Source organism: Lepidothrix coronata, unplaced genomic scaffold (assembly GCF_001604755.1).
Source record: "Lepidothrix coronata isolate B3197 unplaced genomic scaffold, Lepidothrix_coronata-1.0 Scaffold273, whole genome shotgun sequence".
Taxonomy (NCBI): Eukaryota; Metazoa; Chordata; class Aves; order Passeriformes; family Pipridae; genus Lepidothrix; species Lepidothrix coronata.
In genome coordinates, this window is record NW_016690453.1 from 539,957 (window position 1) to 564,094 (window position 24,138).

The window sequence follows — 24,138 nt, forward strand, 5'->3', positions numbered from 1 at the left end:
AGTACACAGCCATAATTCTAGCAAGCCTCCAAGACACAAGTGAATGACACAAGTGGTCATTTCAGAGAAAACAGCTTAAAACCAGTGAAACCAGTTGAGCATTTCATTTTCCTCTCTTCTGTGTCCAAAGACTGAGCATTTCATGGTGCACTCTCCAGGGCACAGGACAGTCTTCTCCCCCAGCTTGATCCAAGAAAAAGCTTACTGATTTGTACATTCACCAAAACCAAATGTTCCTTAATTAAAGAAATACTTATTATTTTCTTGCATGAATGTTGCTCTCAACAACTGCAGAAAGTGTCAGGCATTTAGGATCACCTATACACTGTTAACAACAGCCATCACAAATCCCCACTAATGCACCTGCACACACTAGAACCAGCAAACCACTGGGGAAAAATGTCCCCACTGGTCCCCGCTTTCACAAATCACATGTATCACGTGTATCACCTGATGAGGAAATAAGGAGTTTTTAATATGAATACTTAATCTTTTTAAATCAAAAAAATATCCTCGGTCACAGTGAGGTTAACATTTCCTTCTCCCTCTGTAATACCCAAGACGTAAATGATTAATTACCAAACAGTAATACCCACAACTTAAATATGTAAAACAAACAGATGCAGCAGATAAAAGAAAATGCATTAAGGGACAAGACACAAAGGTACAGAACCTACATTTTCACATTCCAGTTGCCTGCCCTGACACTCACTCTCTACACTGCCTTGAAAAAAATCACTTGTTGCCTCCATGCTTCAGATTATGTTCACAAAATGGAGGCAACACCACTTTATTACCTCATCACAATCTCACAAGGATGAACTGAAGATTGTGAAATGCCTGCATATTACAGGATTGAAGGTCATACAGTCCTTCCACAGGTAAGAGCGAGCAACATTTTTACCTAGTGTTATTTTATTACCCTTGCAGATGAAGCACTCCTGCAGCCTTACTCACCAAGTGAGCTCCAGTGACGCCGCCAAGGAAAAACTGATTGCCTGTTCACTCTGCAAGCTAGCGTGCAATGACAGTACTGACATTTTCATATTTAAAAAAAGGGAATATAATATGCATACTTTTGTATATTGCATGCCTAACACGTTTTGGGGATTTTTTTCTGGAATATGAAAGGAAGTTTGAAGGCACTTGTTATTTAATAGTGTCACAGACGTTATCAGTGCACTGTAATATCACAAAATTTGTTCACAGCAGGTAAAAGTCACACCCTGCTGTGAACCAACAAAAGAGCACTTAAAGCCTAATTTCAGCCTTCATGTTGAGCCAGTGACAGAATTCTGTTAGCACCACATAGGGATATTTTTCTGGATCAGAATATTAAAAGCACTTTTACTTTTAGGCAATGCTTTGAGGGTATTTCAAGGCATTTTTGTTTTGTCACAAAAAAAAACCCCTCAAGGGAATCTGTTATAATATGAACTCCAAAGCAATCTATGTGATTTACACTTGTTGATGTAAGTAAAACTAGATGGTGGTATGCTCCTGTACTTCCACAATTTTTAAAATCACGAAAACATAATTTTGCTGTTTTGTTAAAATAGAAGTGCATCACATTTTGGTTTTGTACCCAGTTATGAAGATCCACTATATTCAGAGAGCATGCTCTTCCCTGAACCAGGAAGCAAACAATGGGACTTCACCATTTCTGAAAGTCAGTCAAGCCATTAACAGATGTCAAAATACAGAGCAAGATTAGTATTTCAGAAAGAAATTCCAATACCTAAGTAACCATGAGATGACCTGCAAGTACTATGGAAAGAAAAATAATCAGCTTGCTGATAAAGCTATGCCTTCAAAATTTAGCTACAGGAAAAAAATGGGTTCTTTAAAAGAAAGGGTACAAAAAATCTACATTGAAGAGTAGGGCAAAGGAGGGCAAAAAGTCAGCACCAAGTATCAGGGTCCAGCTTTTCCCTCTGGTACAAACATAGGCAGAAACCACGGATGTTAAACCTCAGCCTCCGTCCCTTGGAGATCTGCAGGATCGTCCTAGTGCCTACCGAGCTTCAACTGGAGGAGTGGAAAGTTGGACCCGTAACAAAGATCATTTTTCCACCGACAGTTTAATTTTAGAAAGGCGCCAACAAAAGGCACCGCTCTGAACACCCCGAGCTCGTTACTTCCCTTCCCGATCCATCAACGCCCGCTTCCTCCCGGAGACGCGATGCCGCGGCAGAGCCACGGCTCCACTCGGCCGCTTTAGCCGAACAAACCGCTTTTCCTGCCTTGGAAAAAAACAACCTCTACCCCACAATCCGATGCCATAAAAAGGCAGAAAAGCAGGATCGCGGAGGGAAGAGCCGGCGGGCACCAGACCGCGCACCGCTGCCCTCCCGCAGCGGACCCGGCGCCGCCCGTGCGGGGGCCCCGCACACCCGCGGACGGCGGCGTTTCCAGACCCGCGGACCTGCCCCGGCACTGGGGCTGTGCCGCCGCCCGCCCTGCCCCGCCATGGCCGCCGCGCCCGCCCGTCCGCCCGGAGCTGCCCCACCGCAGCCGCGGCCGCCCGGGCAGCGCCGCCGCGGGGCTCCGGCGCGGCCCCTGCCTGGCGCTCTCCCTTCCCGGCCGCACCTGTCGGGTGGTTGCGCGGTCCGGGGCGGGGAGGGCGAGCGAGCGCGGCGGCGGCAGCGACGGCGAAAGACAATGGAGGAGTGAAGGACGGACACATTGACACACGGGCGCCTCCGCCCGCCCGCACCACTCCCGGCACCTCCCCGGGGGGGGAAGAACGGAAGGGAAGACGCGCGGAAGCCAAAAAAGGGAAACGAAAGAAAACCAGAACGCGTTTCTCAAGTTGAAAATCATGAAAAAGAGCGGAGCGGTCCTTCTCAGCGGCAACGCCGAGAGGGGCGGCCGGCGGAGGGGAGCAGTCCGCACGCAGTGCCCCCCATGCCCAGGCGGGAATGGTTCGCCCCGGGGCCGGCCCCGGCAGGGCGGGGCTGCGGGCGGAAGGCCCCGCGAGGAGCGGGGAGGGGGCGGTGCCGCGGGAGGGGGCGCGGGAGGCGCTGCCGGCACCGTCCGGGCCCGTCCCGCCTTGCTGTGCGCGATGGCTCCCCCCAGGAAGGGCGACCTGAGCCCGGAGGAGAAGGACTTGCTGGCAGTGATCGCCACAGGTGAGCCCGCCCGGCCCTCGCTACTCGCGGCCCTGGGCCGCAGCTCCGCTGGCCCCGCCGGCCGTGCCCCGGGAGGCTCTCGCGTGAGGCCCCGTTACCGGCCGCGCTGCCCCCACTCCGGCCCGGGCCTCTCCGCGCTGGGGTCACCGCTACGGGCCCCGCCTGCCTTCCCGCCTTCGGACCCTGCCATCCTTCTCCCTGCCTGCAAGAGGACTTCCTTTGGTCCACTTCCCTCTCAGGCAGGCCCGTGTCACCCAGGGAATGCGGTGGGGGCGCGGTGCGGTCCAGTGGGGCTGGAGAAGCTCAGCTGGGCGGGTCTAACTCTGCCAGGGAAAGCTTACGTCTTATTACTAATGTCTGTTGACATTTACTTAATGACTGGTGTTAATGTGCTGTGCTAAAAACAAACAAAAAGTTTTACTGGGAGTAATCCGTTCCTCTGGTCCACTGTACGGTTTTCCCGGTGCGTTGTTGCCAGAGTAGGATGTCCTTGCAGACAGGTAGTTCTTAAATTAACAGAACTCAACTTGTCCAGGGTGTTGTGCACCTCTTATCCCTTATACTATTTTATTACTGTTCTCTTAGAGAGAGGAGAGGGGACCCCATCAATGTCTAAAGTATTTGAAGGGAAGGTGTCAAGAGGTTGGGGCCAGGCTCTTCTCAGTGGTGCCCAGAATAGGACAAAAGGTAACAGGCAGAAACTGATGCACAGAAAGTTTCACCTGAACATGAGGAAGAACTTCCTTACTGTGCAGGTGACAGAGCACTGGAACAGGTTGCCCAGTGTGGTTGTGGAGTCTCCCTTCCTGGAGATATTCAAGAACCATCTGGACACAGTCCTGTGCAATGTGCTCTAAGATGACCCTGCTTGAGCAGGGAGGTTGGACCAAATGCTGTGATCCCATCCAACCTGACCCATTCTGTGATTCTCTGGTTTTGCATTTCACACAAGTGTCGTGGTTTCACTGCACTATGTGGCACACATGCTTATTGTTGGGGAGCTTTCTGTCATGCTCGCTGTTACACTTGGGTTTCCTGGTCCAGCAACATGAATTCCACAGCCCTGTCTAAATAGTTATAGTCCAAATGGCATTTTGAAAATCATGACTGGTGATCATTAGTCAGAGGTAAGCTAAAAACACTTGATGTGTCCCATGCATTTTTATATGTAGTTTTCAGTCAAATTGAACCCTTAAGAAGTTTTATTTTTAGTTTTGGGGCTTCACTCTCAGCTATATTAAAATGTTGCTCTGTGTCAGAGACGTAGGCATAGGACAGCCAGGAATGAATTTATTGTGAATCAAAATCAGTCTGATTTTAATCAGACACTTTAATTAGAGTTTCAGGCTTTCGTCTTGCAGGCACTTCTTTCTAACTTACCTGATTGCTTATGTGAATCAGGTTGGAAGGAACCTCAGGAGTCTCTAGGCCAAACTCCTTCTCAAAACACATTAACAGTGAGGTCAAATGAGATTGCTCAGAGTTTTATCCTATCAGGCCTTGAAAACTTCCAAGGATGGAGACTGCACAGCGTATCTGGACAACCTGTTCTGCTTTACTGGGCCCGTAGTGAAAATGTTTTTGCATGTATCCAGTCTTAAGCTTCCTTTTCTGTCAACTTCTGCCTGTTGTCTGTTGGCCTCCTACCGTGCACCACCATGAGCAGCCTGGCTCCAGCTTGTAGCTCTACACAATTTTAGAAGTCTGCCTTCCAGCAGTTCAGTGTCATGTTTGGAAATCCTTCAGTGTTTGAGAACTCTGAACTTGTAAACGCAACTTTGCTTTGCTTGTATTGAAATTTACTTGAAGATCACCCCTTTAAGACTTGCTCTTACTGATGTTCATTCTTTTGCTGGGATGTTTTTCTGAAAATTTCTCCAGGTCTTAAGAAGCTTCCCAATGTTTAGAATATCTATGTCTGGGAGAGTAGGCTGGTTGACAGTTCCCTGACTGGGTCTTTATCAAGTGTGTGAGATGACTTAGGTGATTATTTTTTTCCCTAAATTAACAATAAAGGAAGAAAGAAACCTGTAGTATAGTTAAACCACACCAAAAGCTTGGTGAAAAAAAATTATTTGTAGTATTTGTAATGGGGTTTTTGGCCAAAACTGAAGTTGCAAGAACTGCTTTGCTGAAAATTTGCTGGAAGAGCACCTCCTTGTGATATAGTGAAGATAAGCATGAATCCTGTCATTAAAACGAGGGGGGCAATGCTTATTTTTATGAAGCACATCACTGCTGAAAGAGTTGTGCTTGCGATTGATTCAGTGATCAGAAGTTTCTGTTAATTTGCAATAGATTTAACTCCCCAAACTCAGAGTCTTTGAATGTTCTTTCATTTCTATTTGTTTGAATGCTTGTAGAAGCTGCATTGATATTAAGTGAATTGTCCTTCAATGGGCTTTAAATCAGGTTCATAGACCTGTGACTTAACCGAAAAGATTCTTGTAGCAAATTGAAAATACAAAGTTATGACTTGTTTTTCCTTGCATGTTTTTTTCCAGACTTCAGTCTATTTATGTATTTGGCAATTTTTAGAAATGTCAGTGATCAAGCTACTTTTGCCCTTGTCCTTTCCACCTCTATTCTCTATTACCAAAAGCAAATTCCTTCCACTTTTGTGGACCTGGGAAGCGGTATGTTGCAAATTTCAAATTTAAACAGGAAAGATGATGTGAGTAAATGATGAAGCATGTTTCATTCGGACCAGAAAGTGTTATAAATGAGATAATTCCCTTTTGTGAGAACTTAGATAACTCTTTCAGGCATGCTCCAGATGCTCCAGAAGAAGTCAAAGTTCAAAGTGTGTTAAAATGCTCAGCATCATTGTACTCATTCAGAACTATTCTGGTGCTGTTTATGAAGAGATGTATTAGTGTCCTGTTCTTGTGTGTGTGTAGATCAGTTACTTCACAAAAAATGGATGTTTATTTCTAGTGCATGCTCTCTGACTTCTCCTTAATGTTGTGACTTCTTGCCTTTTAACTTCCAGAACAGAACACTGTTTATTCCTAAGCCTCTTCACTAAGTGCAGTTGATTTACTGGTGGTTGATCTACATCCCACGTGGGTAATCTGCAAAGATTTCTGTTCTAATGAGGAACGGAAATGATAACTTTCCTCTTGATTCTCAGTTTATTCTGTTTCTCACTCCCCTTTCTATCTCTGTCTTTTTAAATTTAAGGAAACACCGATGAGGCTGGAAGACTACTGGGCAGCAAGAATGTCCGTGTCAATTGCTTGGATGAGGTACAGCAAAACTACAAGCATTATGCTGAGTTTAGCAAGGAAAATACTAGGTCTGAAGGCCTTCCTGTTAAATATCATTGCTGTACAGACTCGTAGAAGTCAGAGTTGTTCTGAAGATATTACCAGACTGCAGCTGAATAATGAGCCTTTGAGGAGTTTTTTTTTAAGAAAGTTTAAAGATTAATGTTACTTAAAGTACTACACTGTTTGTATTTTCTCTCAATTTCCAGCATGAACTTTGGTGTCTGTAAGGTAAGACAAATACTGCAGCAAGAACATGGGGGTTGCTCCCTGGCTTCTTGTCACCTCCACCAAGCTGTAGTTCCTCTGCAGCAGACAGTGGGGATAAAGAATACCTGCCCCCATCTTGTGTTTGATCTCATCACCCAAAACCCCGTCTTTGCTAAACCGTAAACATACTGGGAGGGTGAATAGCTAGATCAAAAGTGGAAAACAGAGTCTTTTCAGAGGCAGGTGTGATGGACATGTAGAAGATAAAACACTTAAGTGTTTCCTGATGATGAGAGTAAGGTCGTGGGGAAAGGAGCCTTGTGGGATGTTCATACGTTTCCTCTTCTTTTTCTTTTTACAATGTTTTTCTGAAGTGTGCAGCACTAATAAGAAGTGTAACATGCAAGCAAAATTGTAATTCCCCACCATGCATGTTAAATCCATGTGTAATTTCTTAATTTAAGTGTCAATTTGTGGTTTTTTTCACAATTTTATAATTTCATAGGATCACTGGAACATTCATGCTAGAAGGGAGCTCAGAAGGTCTCTAGTTCAACCTCTGGCTCAGAGCAGCTTCAGCTCCGAGGTCAGATGAGGTTGCTCTGAACTTTGTCCTGTCCGACCTTGTAAACCTCCAAGGATGGAGACTGCACAGTGTTTCTGGGCAACTTGTTCCACTGCCTTTCTGGTGAAAATGTGTTTCCCTTATGTCAGAACCTCAGCTTAGGCTCAGTGTCTTTTGCCCTCCTGTTACCATAACAGAAGGGTTTGTCTTCTCAGTGACCTCCCTGCTGGCTCTGGCAGGCTGCTCCTGGGCTCCACCAAAGCCATCTCTTCTCCAGGCTGAGTAAACCCAGCTCCCTCAGCCTCTCTTCACCACACAAGTGCTTGAGTTCCCGCCATGTGGAACTCTGTTGAATTTACTGCTGTTTATACGTGTCTTTGTTGCACTGGTAGACCCAGAATTGGACAGGGTATTGTAAATGTGGTCCCATGAATTCTGAATGGAGGAAAATTGCCCCTTCATGTACCAGATATCTCCATGGAATGTTGTTAGCCTTTTTTGTGCTACCAACAGATCCATTTTCTGAATGCTCTTAAATAACAGTTAAATATTTAAACCTTAATTACCACTACATAAATTCTAATAAGCTTCTGACAAACTCGTCACACTAAGCTTTACAGTGAACTTCAGGAACCCCAGATACAATATAAGTATGTTTGCAAGTGTGCTTTATGGTAAGATTTTCCTGTAGTGAATTGCTGACTGCACCCTTGATGCAGTATTAGTGCACCATACAGGATTACTGTCAAGAGGATATGGTTTATATAATAGAAACCATAACTGAGTTATGCACAGAGCTGTTGTTAAAAAAGAAATAGTATTAACAATACTTGCCTAATGCTAACATCTGAATAAATACAAGGCACATAACACTTTGAATGTTTATGCAAGGGACTTCCTGCCATCTCATTTTTATTCCCAAGAGTGGTATGTAATCATGCATGTTGAACAGGAAAGAGTTCAGATTTGTTTAGGATTCTTAAATCCATCAGTCATCTTACCTCAACTTTTAGAATTTTTCTATTATAAGCCATTTTTGCTCCAATATGTTATTCAAATATCTATACAAAAGTAAGTGTGTGAAATCCCAGTTAAGCATTACCTTCATCTATTATTCAACATCACCACAACTGGAGACTTCTCTCAATGCATCAGGTCTTACTTTTTTTCTCTGTTGCCTTAGTTGTTTATCCTGAAATTCATGTTATTATTTATATTACTATTGTTACTTATTTTACTAATGTTAGGACGTAAGGAAACAGCCCTGAACATGGAGTGCTTAGGTATTGAAATGGGAGCACAATTCAATTGGGAACTTACTTCCATCCCTAAAGTCCTTTATAAGTGAGAGAATCCACAGAATGAGCACAGCTTTAATGTAATTCTCTCTTCTAGTTATACAGCAAGCATGCAATCACAATTTAATAATTTCCACAGACTCAGTAATTCACAGCACATCCAGAAGCAGGCTGTTACATATTGCACTTCCTAGTGTTAAAAAAATATACACATAAGCTATTCCTTTCATTTTTGGTTTGACCGTATATTCTAACTGCTTGGATCTGCTTTCTTCCAGATTAAAAACTACTGACAATCAGCTGTCTTTTCTCTATGTACCTTTAGACAAGTACCAAGACACATTTTAACATCTTCCAGATGCACTGACCTTTTAAGTATCTTGCCTAAAGTTATGTTTCTGCAGCAATTGAGCTATAATTGTGGTTCTTTTCCAAATCCTTTCCAGTTGTTTCAGCTTCTTACTTCAAAAATGTAGGCATGAGCTGGACGCAGTATTTCAGCATTGCTTCTGCTGTTGGTATGTGTATTTAAAAATAAAAGGTTACTCTAAGTCTACTTGCTTTTCCTTGTGCCAAGACTCATTCACCCTTCAGCTCCTGCTATCTGCAGAGCTCTGCTGGCAGCAGTAAGTCACTTGAACGCAGAATAAGATCATTTCTTCAAATGAGTTTCACAGATGCCCATCTTCCTGAAGGCTGGAGATACCCATTAGATACAGTCCTGTTTTTTGTCAGCACCCTTTCTGACCAAATAATTTTTTCTGTTGTTGTTTCTTTCTGGATTTAGGTAGATGAAGAAAGGGAAGGTATTTAGGCTTAATCACTGTCTTTATGAAAGCAAATAAATATAATAGTTGCTTCACAAAACTAGTCTTTAACAGCTTGGCAACTTTAAAACTTCAGGGACATTTAAGCTCAGGTGTCCTAAAACATTAGGACAAATAGATGGGCTATGGAAATGAATGCAAAATAAATAACAATATATTTTATTTAAATGCACACCACTTAGTCATTTTATTGTCCTCTTCTACATGAAGTGGTTTCTAATTTGGAAACTTAGTGTGGAAGAAAGTGTTCAGAACTTTTGTTTCCCCTGACAGGGCAGAGCTTGTAAATAGTGTTGTGATTTCATGTTGGCAGTTTGCTGACTTAACTCCGTCCGTTTGCAGTGTGTGGCCAAGATATTTTAGCTTATTACATGCAGAAAGGCAGGCTAGAGGAAGCACATGGGCTTTCTAGCCATGAGTTTCCTCTGGTCAGGTTGGTAGTCAAGGCTGCAAAGGAGCACTGTAGTACTACAGTGCCCTATTTTCTGCAGATCAAACAGAGACTTGACCTGAAAAGGCTTCACAATTTTTCTGTATTTAAAATAGTTATAAGGTCATTTATAATCTTCTTATATACAGAACTATCATCTGGCATTAGCAGCTTTACTTTTTGCCTCTAGTTTGGTAATTCGGCTGTTCAGTTCTGTAATACATCTTTTAGAAACAGTGCCCTTCTATATGCTAATTACAGAACAGAGCACTTCCCGGGAATTACAGCAGCAGCCTGCTTATTACTGCCTGAGATGTGTGTAGCTTTACTTGTACTGATTATGTTCAGCAGAGGGTTCTTCAGTTAATCTATCTTGCTATTCCAGCATGAACATCGTATGCTGGCAGAAAATGCCCGGATCCTAGGCCTTCATTGAGGAGAGTTTTGTCTTTTGGTGGTTTTTACATACTTCAAAATATGCAAACCAAAGAAAATTCAACAGCTATTAAGAATTATTTGGTTTCAGTTCACGTTGGTGACTGATGTAGATTTTAGCTTTTCATCACTTTCAGATGAACTGAAAGGTCATCAGAGGAATGAAATGCATTACAGATGTGAAACCAACACTTGAGCAGAATGACTGTAAAGGAGAACAACTAAAGCTATTATCGACACTGAACAGAATATTTCATATTCTAATTAGTTCATACTTAGCTGTAGCTAAAATTATTTGTGCATGTGACTGTTGACTGCCTTCCAAATCATAAGCCCTGCGGAAGATTGGAGATGTTACCATGTAACATCCCTGCAAAACAAACTAGAAACTAGGAAGGATTCCTTCTTGTCCTAGGGAATGAGGTTAAAAGGCCAGATTTTTGGTCAGAAAAATGTTACATAGTAGCTGTTAGAATTCTTCATCTGATGTTCCATAGTGGAACAATAAATAATTTGTTTCATCTCTATGCTTAATAAACCATCTGCTAGTTTTGTCATATAAGTACGTTGTATTGACAATCCCAATGTCATCTGTGAGAAAACATACTGTTGCTGGACCTGTCTTTGACATTCAGGATGAGAAAAATATTTGCAGTCGTTTCAGTTTCTGTGTAGGGATATAATACAGGACACTGAGCTTTTTCAGATAAGCATGTGTCTAGCCTGACCCTATTTTGTTTGCCATGAATGTGCAAAGCTGATATTAGTGTGACTTTAAATCCAATTTTCTATTAACTGTCCATGTATTTTCTACTTGATATGTTTTTTTTGATCCACACCACAGCCTGACACTTCCAAAATTGAATCAAAGGATTATAAAAAAAGTTTTCTGGGAGGAGGGGATGATCAAAAACAAACCCAATTCCTTCCTTTGTCCTATAATCTTCAGATCTTAATTGAAACAACTGGCATTCGAGATATAACCAAACTTAAGTAATTGTTTTCTAAACATTCCTTCTCCCATTGAAAACCATATTGTGTTCGTATCCCCTTACAGCAGTGCCTTTCTGTGCTGCTAAAGGAGGTGAATCTGTGCTGTGACTCTCATTTTTATGGGATTGGCCCCTAAAAATTGCTGTTGATGTAACGTAATGAATGTAATATATTTTATATATTGGGACAAAAAGTCTTTACTTAACATTTGTGGCATCCCAAGTGAAACCTAGCAAAACCAATTTTTTTCATGTTCGTGGAGCGATCTCTTCAGGTCTTTTGTTTCTTTAGTAGCAGTTTATATTGCAGTTTACCAAAATGTTTGGATTGCTAGAATATGAAACATCAAGTAATCACTTTTTACTGTTTTCAGTTAGAATGGAGAATAATGAAAATATAATACTTCAAAATTGTTATAACTTTCCCAATTTCTATCATCTTTAGAAATTTTTTGAAAATTATACTGATAAAGTAAACTCAGTTGAGTTTTATGCTATCGTAAATCGGAACAAGGAATATATTAAGGCTCAAACTGACAATTACATTATTTCAGAGTAAGTATCACATTACCATGCATTTACAGAGCTGCAGTAATGATGTACATGAGTGCATTCATGTACACAGCCTTGACTGGCAAAAAAGGAACAAAATGCCCTTCTGATTTCCTTCAGGAACAAACTAAAGCACACTCCCATGTATTCAGTTTTGGAGTGTTCTTGGGCAATTACTGTGTCTTGGCTGATAACATGAATCCTGACTCAATGTTATGTGAAAATAAACAGCATATTGGAAAAAGTGTATTAAATTCTAAAAATTGAATGTCGTGCAATCTTCTCAAACAGAAATGTGCTTCTCCCTGCCCCTGGAGAGAGAGAGAGAGCCTGCACTCACAGTTCACCCTAGTTCTGAAAATTTCCCCAGAGGTTTGCCCAGGTTTACATTTATAATTACACCAGCACAACTCCAATAAAACCTGCTGAAGTAAATCCGTTTTTGTACCAGGGCACTTGATCAACAGCAAGGTTTGAGGCTTGGTTATTAAAGTCCAGTGAGAGCTGAGTATCTGCACAAGGGCTTTCAGAGCTCTGGCTGATTGTGCACACAATACCACAAGGGTGGAGAAGTGGGAAGGAGTAGGATAGCACAATTACCAGTAATCCTGACTAAAGATGAGCAAGATGGGTTTCAGAAACTGCAGATCTTTGTAATGTTTAAAATAACAACAGCCTATTCCTAATTTTCTTATTGCTTATCATATAAGCAGCAGCAGGGGAAGAAAGAAATCATGTCTGAACCTAACAAGTTTTCTAAAACAAGCTTTTTCTGCTAGCAGAAGCATTAGTTGTCTTTAACACTAATATCTTACACAAAAGGCCAATGAGAAATTGGCAGTAAATGGTTTTCATTTATTCAACACTGGTCTGTTTTCAAATCTGTAGCACAGCATAATCAGAAAAGTGATTTGGAAGTGGAAAATCTGCTAACCATATATTTTTATGAAGATTTTGTGAGTGTTTTTGTAACTTAAATATTATGTGAGGCTTTATTAGTTATACTGAACATGCCTGTACAAGTAAAAATTATCAATGGTATGAAAGAGATGTAACATTCTTCTTTATGTGTTACTTGCTTCCACTTTGCTTTGCCAGCATGGCATGACCCCTCTGATGCACGCAGCCTACAAGGGGAAGGTGGACATGTGCAGGCTGCTCTTGCGACACGGAGCTGATGTGAACTGCAATGAACACGAGCATGGATACACTGCCCTGATGTTCGCTGGACTTTCAGGTAACTTCTTACTAAACTTGGGTCACTGATTTTTATGACATCGATGTTTGCCTTAAATTAATAATTTAAAGGGAAATATTGATATGCTTTTATTATTCAGGTTTACTGTTACTTATGTGAACCATGGCAATATGTCAGGAGCAGTAGAATCATAAGGACTGTGGAACAGGAGAGCTACTGTTCAGACTCATATAAAAGTTGATGCTTTTCTGCATTTTGAGGCATTCAGTCTGTCTTTACTTTGTCCTGTTTTTACAGATCCCAAAATTCAGTTTTCTGTGACAGTCTTCTTGTGCAGTGGGATAAATTTGGTTTACTTCCACTGTGTTACATTGAAAAAGCTGCTGTACTAGACTGCCTTATTAGCACTACAAATCCATAGCTTTTAATAGTATTTGAGACTTCTCAAATCAATCCAGTATTTTTCAAATTTTGTCTTTCTCCTACATTATTTTTGCAATTATCTTGTGGGCTTTTAAAAATGTATTTAGTAAGTTTCAGTAACATTTTTCCCCACATTTTTTTTCCCTCTCCTCTTGCATTATTTTTTCTTCTCATAAGAGTGCTTATAGCTGTACATATCTTCTCCTGTCTCAAGTGGTGGTTTGCAGCTTTCCTCCTTTTTCCCTGATGACAGGAACAGTTATTTCCTCGAGTGGGAAAAAGACAGTACATTAAAACATTGTTCCTTCTGGGGAAAAGATTAGATTTGGGAATATTAGGTTATTTTAAGTATCTTCTTTACTAGGCCGCTTATCTCTTCCCGAAAAGGAGATTCTAAGGAAGTAAGATTTCTTAGAAGGTAGAGTTTAAACTGCTTTCTTCTATCTTAAGTATAAAAGAAAGGCAGGCTTATGTGTTTATCTGAACCCTAAGTGGATCATCAGATTGCTTTTTTGCTGAAACTTTGGTAAAAAGATTTGGGAAATTTCAATTTTCTGTGGCATTGAGCAATATCAGAGCTGCAGAAGACAGATGAGAACAAACACTTGGAGGTTGTTAAATTACTGCAGCTTTATGGAAAATGCTGGACTTTTACCATTTTCTCACAGCTAAGCTTTTAACCTGTCATCCTGGGTGTGAACACTTCTGAATGTTGACTTTAAAGTCTGTTGTCTGTGAGTACACAAGGTACATGAGCACTACTGACGCAATGACTTTGTTTTTAAACCAGAAACATTCATTTTCATCCACCACCCACTTTTTATATTCACTTTTCTGTACTTAGCAGCTGCATTAAAACTGATACAGTAAGAATACCTTTGAAAGCAGAACCAACAGGAGTGGTGGCAAGTGTCCTTATTAGTCTCTGAAGGGCACCAATTAAGTCATCTAATCTTCCCATCAAATTTTAGCTTCGTTTTACTTGGTATTTAGCCCAGTCTGAACACCCAGTTCCCACTGTGGAGAAAGGAACAATCTGTTCTTTTCTCTGTGCTCCTGCTACATCATAATCCTGAATTTGTTTTTCTTCTTAGAATAGCAAATGTAGTTGAACTGTCAAACTAGATTAGCAGAATTTGCTTCTATACTGGTATCCAGAGGGACCAAGCTCTAGTGTAGCTACCTGCATATGAGTCCCATAAGCTCCATGGGGAGCTGAATGTGCATTACAGAGAGCAGAGTTATACCCTCTGGAACCATAAATAAGCACCGTGCCTTTCTCTTAATCCAGTCTTAAAATAATGACATTAAGAACATTCATTTCCCTCACTGTTATGCTCGGTCTTTAAGAAATTCAGTCCATGTTTTTCTAAAGCATAAAGAATTACAAGTTTTGATTTGTTGTCACTTATTCCCCATATCTTCCCTGCAAATTCAGGAAATAAAGAAATCACCTGGATGATGTTAGAGGCTGGAGCAGAAACTGATGTTGTCAACTCTGTGGGAAGGACAGCAGCTCAGATGGCTGCTTTTGTGGGTAAGGTGAAAATCTGTTATCATTTCCTAAATTCCTAAAGAAGTAAAATGTTAGATTCTGATGCTTTTTGTTGAAGAAACATTTTTTAATGACCTATTCTGAACTGACACAGTTGTTGACCTTTTTTTTCCACATCTCATCCTGTAAGAGTCAATTTGTGTTCTATTCCCATGCTTGGTTTCATAAAAACACAGATGATCTTACCTGTGAGAACAGATGCTGCTGTTTGAGTGTGTAAGTTTTTGCAGTGTTGCCACTTTGGAAATAGTAAGAGGAAGCTGGTAACATTGGAAGTGTCTGAAGTGCAGTACAAAGTGCCTAACTGGAGCTTACTTTGTGGGAAAGAATGACCTTAGGAACTCTCATCTGAGCTATGCCACTAGCATGCTGTGTGCTGGCAGGAAGCCACTACCTGCCCTTCTCCCTCGGGATCTGGGAGAGGTCTTGGAACCTGTTTTGAGGTAGTCACTGCTTAATGACCTGAACTTCACTAGAACAAGATAAAAGATTTCCCATTCCAATATACAGTGTCATCCCTAACAAAAGATGCAACAGGCTTTTTTTTCTGTTATGTTTCTTTTTCTTGTCTTTTTTTTCTTGTTTTTATAAATCCTTTTTACTTTTTTTACCCCCCTTGACAGTACTAGGAGATTCCTGGATTAATGTTTCACTCTTTTTCTACTTCTAGCAAGGAAAATTGATAAAATATTACTAGGCAAAGGGGAGTCATTTTAGTGATACAGCTATTGCTGTCCAGATGACCTTCCCAAAAAAGAAGACCTGTATTTTCTTTCAAACACAACCTTCTCATGGTGTTTAAATGCTTTAGAACCTTGCTAGTCCATTAGGTGTTCTGGATTCAAAAGCCTATCTTGCTATTCAGATTTACCTCCTTGACTAGTAATTTAGTGCTAAATTTCAATTTCCATCTTATCTCATTCTGTTCTTGTAAAAAAGGAAAAGGGTGGGGTTGCTCACTTGAGGTTTGAGCAACAAAACCTTAACTATTCACTTAATGTGTCAGAGAAGTTTACTTCTATTAATTTTACTTTGGATTTGGATAGTCTTTTCCAATGTGATGCTGTATGGAGTTATTAGTGAGTGGGGAATATTATCTCCAACATAATTTTGGAGAGTTCTTGTTTAAAATCTCATCATGTCACCAAGGTAGAAGAAATATTTTCAGGCATACTGAGGTACACTACTTTGTAAAAGTCAGAATATTGGAATCCATTACTGTTGTTTTTTTATTCTCTGCCCAATCAACACTAATTCATCTGTCTGTGTGTGAGAAGTGAGGATACTTCTTCCCCTGTCATTTGTCTTACACTGTGCTCTATTAGCTCAGAACTGTCTCTTCTAAAACAGTGGAGGATTTAAATGCTGGAATTTGGTTGGCTGTGTCTTGTACTGATTATAGGATTAGTGCCAAGACAAATTAGTCAATTTAAAGAATGTGGTCCTGAACTAAAGAAGATAAGTTTTACTTTCCCTATAGCCAAGTAATCCATCATATTGTCAGAAGTAGAAAACAAGAGGGTGTAACCTTTCTCATCTTGTTACTTTCATCACAGTCCTTTTAGTTTTGGTAAATTTTATGCATGTTTTGTTCTTAGAACTTCTCCCACTTTAGATTAATACACTACTATCTGTTTCAGGTCTGAAAACTTACAAGTCTCAATGCAAATGTCATTAATTTTTAGAAGTACAAAGTGGAGGAACTTCTCTTGAAAAATTTTAACGCCAGTATAAGACTGCTAGTATAGTATAACTTGGGGGAGAACTACCTGTTCTCTTAATTTTTGGCTTACCAAGTAAAGAGGATGCAGGAAGGAGATAGAGTTTTCAAAATGAATTTTCATGAGGGCACTCCCTGCTGGGAGTCAGTAGGTTAGACTTACTGAACATTAAATCTACACACGAAATCATGACAAGAGTTGCCTGTTTTCAGTGCAAAGTATATCATGCAAAGCTCCTTTGTGGGTGATTCTCACTTATATTGCTTCTATCAGATTTGGATTTAAGTATCTTTTTTGGTTATTATTTCACTGGTGATTTTTTTTCTTGTGTGCCTTTAGGTCAACATGACTGTGTGACTGTCATCAACAACTTCTTTCCACGTGAAAGGCTGGACTACTATACTAAACCACAAGGCTTAGATAAAGAACCAAAACTGCCAGTAAAATTAGCTGGCCCTCTGCATAAAATTATTACTACTACCAACATGCATCCTGTTAAGGTGGAGTAATATGTAAATTGTATGTGTTTGTTGGCATGGGAGCTGTTTCTTTGTGTCAGGAAGCATTCAGCTCTTCTGATAGTCCATCTGAGATCAAAAGCATTATCCACTAATTCACGTGCTTCAGAAAATGAGGAAGAATCAGGTTCAACATTTAGATATGATTAAAAAATTAAGCTATTTCAGTGTTTGTATACATGAGAATCTTGAACTAACACCTTTAAGTGGAGAGTTTCTTACCTCAATAACCATAAATAGCTTTCTTTTTTGGATTTTTTTCCTAGCCTCACTTGAAGTGAAAATATAGAACAATATCCTGTCTTAACAAAATCTCATTGTTCTCACAATGCTTTTCTCAGCATGTATTTTCCTAACTTCATCACTGGTTTTCCATAGTAACATCTTACCACTGCTGCTGTTTCTGAAAGTATGTGCAAGAGAACATTTATTTTTACTTTGCAGGGCATTTGCTGAAAATAATGGTTTGCTCCTCCAGTGTAGTTTAGAGAAATGAATACACCTAAATTCAAATACAAGTTCCTCGGGCTTGCCATTCAAAGTCCGGAATTTGTCAATAGTTTTCAACCAGGTGTCTGTGGTACATACAGATAGGCAGCTCATTTAGTGAGTGGAGCATACAGTTTCCTCATGTTTCTTCCTGTGAATTACAGTATACTGAATAATAATACTAAACAATGACTGAAAAAAGAAAGGGAAGACTGCCTAAGAAGGAAGTAGAGGGATATTAGAAACTCCACTGAAATGTAGCTACAATGAGTTGTATAAGCTTTAATGCTAATGCACAAGTTTAAAAATATTCATTCTTAACTGGATTACATTTTCTTCAATCTCTCTCCTAGATCGTGTTGCTAGTAAAAGAGAACCCTCTGTTGGCCGAAGTAGAAGCACTGCAGAAATGTTACAGGGTTCTGGATCTCATTTGTGAGAAATGTATGAAGCAGAAAGATATGAATGAAGTACTTGCTATGAAAATGCACTACATCAGTTGCATCTTCCAGAAATGTATTACATTTTTAAAAGAGCGAGAGGATAAACTAGATGGATTTATTAAAAGGTGTGTATTTCTACAGAGAGGTCTGAAGGCACATATGCACACCAGCTTTACAGACACCAGAAAAAAGACAGCTGCAATAATAGATTGGATTGTCTTGGATAAAGGCCATGCCAAATAAATTTTGAAATAATCCCAGCTTCATTTACTTCAGGGTGGCACTGACTCCCTTTTTTCTGTTTGAAGTGACACTGTCCTTTCCTGGGTACAAAGGAAGCATTCCTAGAGTTTCAGCTCTCTGCTGGAACTGGTTAGAGCTTGGCATTCACATACACACTATGAAGCAGCAGGCAGCAACATGTGATGGAGAAAAAGGCTTGAAAATAGAATTTCTCAATGTCTGATATGGATCATCTGGAAACATTTCTTGTGCCATCTTGCTCTCCAGCAGTCATACAGGGTGAGTTTTTTTCAAAAACACTTAAGCAGTGGAGAACTGCAAATCCCACAAACTGATTTGGACTCTTAAATCACTTAGACAGATCTTCAGAATCTACTCAGTTACAAAACTTAAATATCAAAGTAAGTTATCCAGCTTTTAGACGGATCACATTCCCCATAGACTTCTGTGGATTTTTACTGAAATCCTGTGTGATACTGAATATAAATTAAGAAGTCAGCTTTCATGTAGTGAAATCAAATAGTTTATTACTGATCCATATAAAAAAGTAGGAGCAAACCAGATAAATACAGAGGTGTTTAGGACTATAACATGTTATTAAACATAAGTAAGGCACACTTTGCATTTTAAAGTTTTGTGTATTTGTCAGTGTTTATTCTTACAATGCTTATTTTTAAACACCACAAAGCATTTTGATATTTTAGTAGATGTAGATCCTAGTCTACTTGTAGATTACTATTTTTCTCTGTGTGGTTGAATTACTAAGTTGTGGTTGCAGAGCATACATTTATTAATTGTGTATTTAATAATGATTGTGCATTAGAATAAAAATAATTTCATTTGCATTGAACACCTCTATGTATGAAGGTACCAATTAATTTTGAATTATAGTTCTTCTGTATAATTTGAAAGCGGGCAGAGTACAGCATGCTGTGTGTTTGTTCTTGAATATTTACTATGTGATTTCTTATTTTACTTGGGTTTTTAAAAATTTAGTCTCTTAAAAGGGAGAGATAAAGATGGTTTCCCTGTGTATCAAGAGAAGCTAATTCGAGAAAGTATCCGAAAGTTTCCTTACTGTGAAGCTACATTGCTCCAGCAGCTTGTGAGAAGTATTGCTCCTGTTGAAATAGTAAGTTTTTCCTATCAAGAAAATGCTTTCTAAGCAACTTGCATAGTAAATTCAGTTTGAGTCATCTTTCTCTTCTCAGCTTCTGCAATGTGTTATATTAAGCACAGGTTTTTGATGTCCCTGAACTTTGTGGCTAACTGGAGTTTGATTTACATATGGCAGAAAATGCTCTAAAATACTTTGACTGGTATGTGCCCATAATGAATGCTTAAACACCTCAGCTTTTAAAGAAAACTGAAGCAATTTGTTTCTTATCTCAGAGCTTTTTTTTTTCCTTGCCTGGGACATCTGTTCAGTTTTTCTCTGCCAGTTTGCTTTTAGGAATTGTAGATTCAGACATAAATGAAGCTTATCTTGCACTCTTTTTCACAATGTCTAAATTCAGTTTAAGATTGAATAATTTCCTAGATTTAATGCATTCATTAGTTCCATTGTACACAAAAAGTTGGTAATACATGATGGTAGAAAAAGAAAAAACCATTCAGTGAGTCTCCTTTTATCACAGAGAGAGGCAGGATGATGCAATGTACAGCGACATGTATATCTAAATTAGGAAATCAAAATTACAAGTAAAAAATCTTAAGTTTTCCTCATATGCCCTTGCTAACACACTTCATTATAGTACTATTTATTACTTTGTAATAAATTTTTCAAGAGTTACTGTTATTTTTTTCAAGCATGTTCTTTCTGGTCTCTGAGAGTGAGATGTATCCACAAATTCTGGGGAAGTGGAACAATTTTGTGACATGTTTGGATTATGCTGGGTGAATTAAAAATAGCCTCCATCTTAAGTGGCTGCAGGTCTGCTAAAATGTCCTGAGGTTTAGTGCAATCTCTACTGTTTGTCTAAGCCAGGAACACAGTGTGAAAACATAAGCCATCGTGATGCATTATGACTTGCTTTAGAGTAAACATTTTCCTTCCTATCCCTTTTTTCTTCGGAGAGCTTGCAGTCTTTTCTGCCTTTAAAAAAATGACTGTTTATTCCTTTGGATTTCTGTCCATTATGTAGAACTGAAAAGGAGAAGACGCTATAATTTTTATTTGTGGGGAAGCCTTTAACCTTTCTCAGTGCACGTTGGACTCAGTCTGGGTGTCTCAGTGTTGTTGCAGGAGTTATGACTGTGCATATTCCATGGTAGTCTAACGGTTTAAGGATTTACTTAGAGCTGGAGCAACTTGGCATTTTTTTCTCTAATGTTTACATTATCGTCCAAAAGAATAGTCTTAATTTATGATTACCAATAAAATATACTAAATCTTACTGCTTGCATTGCATGGGAAGAATTGCAAATAACATCTAAACAGTAATATGCAAATAATTGTTTTGAACATTTCAAGTTCTGACTATTTGATCTGTAGCATCTGAGTGCACTGAGTGCAACAGTATATCAGTGACAAGTGAAACATCTTTGTATGTGCCGGCACAGACTGATCTGCAGAAATAGGCTTCATAGGATCTGCAAGTGGGTGATGGTGTGTAAAGAACACTGAGTTCATTAACAGTATAATTTATAAGTTACAGAGTAAATTCTAGAGAAGCTGAGGACTTAAGTTAACTTCATATACAGCAGTTTATCTAATGATACAAACGTTTAGTTGTGCATGTTAGTTGAAGTTCTGTGATTTAGTTTTATGTTCTTGCTGCTGCAGCAGCTTCAGTGCGGCAGAAGCTTGCGCAGTCATTTTGCTTTTCCCGTGCGTGTCCCTCTTTGCAACAGTGCTGTTTTTTAATCTCATTACCACCTCTTGTCTTGTCTTTCAGGGTTCTGACCCTACAGCTTTTTCTGTACTTACACAAGCGATTACTGGCCAAGTGGGTTTTGTGGATGCTGAATTCTGTACAACCTGTGGGGGAAAGGGAGCAGACAAAAGATGTTCAGTATGTAAAATGGTAAGAATCCAAAAAATAGTGCCATTGAGGTGCTAAGAATTTTGAATGGTTCCCTATTTATTATGTAGACTTCAGAGGAGTGGCATATGTGTCTGCACTGAAAATATTCAAGCCATCTACTTCTGGGAAAGATACTTGAAATTCATGAGTAGGAGTACTTGGATTTCCAAGTGTGTATGCTTAAGAATGAAGAAAGAGTAAAATTTCTGTATGTTTAGAGTTAATAAAACAAACTGTTCTTTATAGATTCTTAAATAAGTTAGAATCACTCCATATGACCTTACAATTTTCTTAAAAATACCCATAAGTGCTCTACATAGAGAGATTCAACTTGGTGCACTAAGAAATGCAAGAATATTGTATATTTTCTTAGTACGTGAAAATTAATTGATAACTCTGGTAATTTTCAGGTGATGTACTGTGACCAGAACTGCCAGAAAATACACTGGTTTACGCACAAAAAAGTCTGCAAGACCCTGAAGGAAATTCATGAGAAACAAGAACTAGAAGCTGCCAAAGAGAAAAGGAAACAGGAAAAGAAGCAAAAGAAAGGTTAGAATCTGTAGTTTGCTTGCAGAAACTAATTGTGCATTAATTTGCACGACAAAGAGCAGTTGAACAGGTCTTAAAAGTGTAACAGCTGAGGTTGGAAGAAAAATCTTCGATGTAACATAACAGCAAGCCTGCATTTGTTGAGATTCAAGTCTTCAATTTACAAATATACTGTGTACATTCTTAACTTGACAAAACTGAAGATAAATTAATGAGAGCTTTAGGTAGGGTTACTTAGAGTAACCTTATACCAAGTTAAGCAGAACTTTAGTGTTTTGGGTCTGTTTTCCTTGAAGTTTGGTTAAATTAATAATTTGTAATTGATGCAAAATTTCCTAGTGTTTATTGTTCTTCAGTAATAAAAATGTTTGCTTGCAAATGAGTTGAGTGTTTATTAATTGTGTGATTTCTGTTTTGCTTAGATGAAATGCAACTAGTAGAGAGTAGTTCTACAAGTGAACAACAGTCAGATCCTGGTCCAGATCCTACAAAAGAAGTTGATCCAAATAATCCTACTGACCGAACAGAAGAACCTGAAATTACCAAAGAGATGGAGGCACTCGCCCTGCACCCTGAAAGTCCACTGGAAAGTGAGACTGGCTTAGCTGACATTAATCTTCAGAAAATTCAAGATTCTGAGGAGTAAGAAGAGGGTAGGAAGGGACCGAGGATTCTCAAGGGTACTAAACATTTTTTATGCTGACCATGTCTGAGTTCTTAGATCATGGCTTATGCAAGACTTCCTTTGAAAGACAGAATGTCTCTGTTCATCATGAGATGAAATACTGGCTACTTTGTCTATAAATACTCCAGATTCTATTGTAAATTGTCAAAATAGGTATTTATTATCTGCTAAAAACTAGAGTGGCATAGATCCATCTGTATGTATACCAGCAGTAAGCCTAGTGAAATTCTATGAGTATCTCTTGTTAATGAACCACTTAGTGAAAAATGAAAATCATTTGATTTGGATTATTCATGTTTTCAGAACCTAAAATTTATTTTAATTGTAATTTAAATATTTTTTCCTGCAAGTACATAGATCTGTAGTTAAAAGCACTGGGAAGCCAACTGTTAAATTGCCTTTTTTCTCCACTTTATGAAGCTTTATCTGAAGGCATTCAGTAGCAGTTAAGCTTCCGAAGATACTAGTCTGAACTCTCAACTTTTCGTGGCATTACTGTAAATATTTTTGGCTAGTGAGAGCACAATAATAGTGTCTATTTTGTGGCAATTTTAGTAAATGAAACTGCTGTTTCAGGTGTCTCAAGCTGATGGTGAAATTTGTGTTTCAACAGTATTATTTCACTATTGGTTTGGTCAGAAATATTCCAAAGTCTAATGAAGGGAAGACCAGAATGACTCAAAGTATTTTGACTGACGAGATTAATGGTTTCTAAATCAGTTTTCAGGTAAAGATACCTTAGAGTACACAGATGTTGCTTATGAATTCTTAATGAATCATTTCGTAAATGTAAAAAATGCTTAATATTTTTCATGTTGAACCTGGTCACAGATGGGGAAATTCATGTATGCATTGATACAGCTGGGATTTCACTTTGGCTTTCAGCTAAATACCAGATCTAGAAAATAGCTTCCCTTAACTATGCTTTTCACTCAGATTTATTCCCGTGTCTCATGAAATCAGTGGGAATGTCACAACTGAAACTATCACTTGCTGCATAAGGATGGCAGAATTGGAGACTGTCTTATTTTTGGCTGAATAACTGGTGTTTTGAACATGGCAATATTCTTCTAATTGGAGGAGTAAGGACCATCCTCAAAACAGAGGGAAAAAGCTATTAATTTTTTTACTATTTAATATCATGAAAGTTTTTGTTTAATATTCTGAAAACTGTACGAGTGAGGATACATAAATGCACCTGTGCAGGGAATGTACCTGTGTTTTAATTTCAAGGATTAGTAGATTGTGAAGAATAAAGGGAAATTTTTTAAAAGAAGGGGGCTATGTGACAGTTCTGTTTACTGGGTCTGTAACACCTGTTGGGACACACGGTGACATTCTCATGTGACATTCTGAGGCCTCCTGTAGCTTGAGTGTGCAAGTTTAAGTTCATGACAATTGGCAAGCAAGAGCTGCCTGCCTGGAACTTAGATCTGGACTCATGCTGTAGTCACCATCCACTCTTGGGTCGGGGAATGCAGAAGTGCTCCTGGTTCCCTGTTCCACACATAGCATTTGGGGCCCACAGGAATGTGTTGCTCTTCAAGGTTTCTCTGAAAATGCCAGCCCTTCAGGG

General features: G+C 39.4%; 2 protein-coding genes across 3 annotated transcripts in view; one reads left to right on the forward strand and one right to left on the reverse strand.

Moving 5' to 3' along the window:
• The window catches only part of BZW2 (basic leucine zipper and W2 domains 2), a 54,771-nt gene extending 52,042 nt beyond the window's left edge, over window positions 1-2,729 (reverse strand). Inside the window, exon 1 of one of the 2 annotated variants that reach the window (XM_017836267.1) lies at window positions 2,590-2,729. The gene's annotated coding sequence lies outside the window, so the exon portion shown is untranslated. Of the gene's footprint in view, window positions 1-2,018; window positions 2,087-2,589 lie in introns of those variants that run through there. The other variant, XM_017836265.1, reaches the window with a different exon arrangement.
• A 215-nt stretch (window positions 2,730-2,944) lies between these two features.
• Window positions 2,945-23,838, forward strand: ANKMY2 (ankyrin repeat and MYND domain containing 2). Its single transcript, XM_017836264.1, has 10 exons — window positions 2,945-3,131; window positions 6,315-6,379; window positions 12,808-12,946; window positions 14,769-14,867; window positions 16,946-17,106; window positions 17,967-18,181; window positions 19,296-19,431; window positions 21,197-21,325; window positions 21,736-21,877; window positions 22,300-23,838. Exons 1-10 carry the CDS (start codon window positions 3,065-3,067, stop codon window positions 22,521-22,523), a joined length of 1,377 nt encoding a protein of 458 aa, XP_017691753.1. The 5' UTR covers window positions 2,945-3,064; the 3' UTR covers window positions 22,524-23,838.
• Window positions 23,839-24,138: the final 300 nt, after the last annotated feature.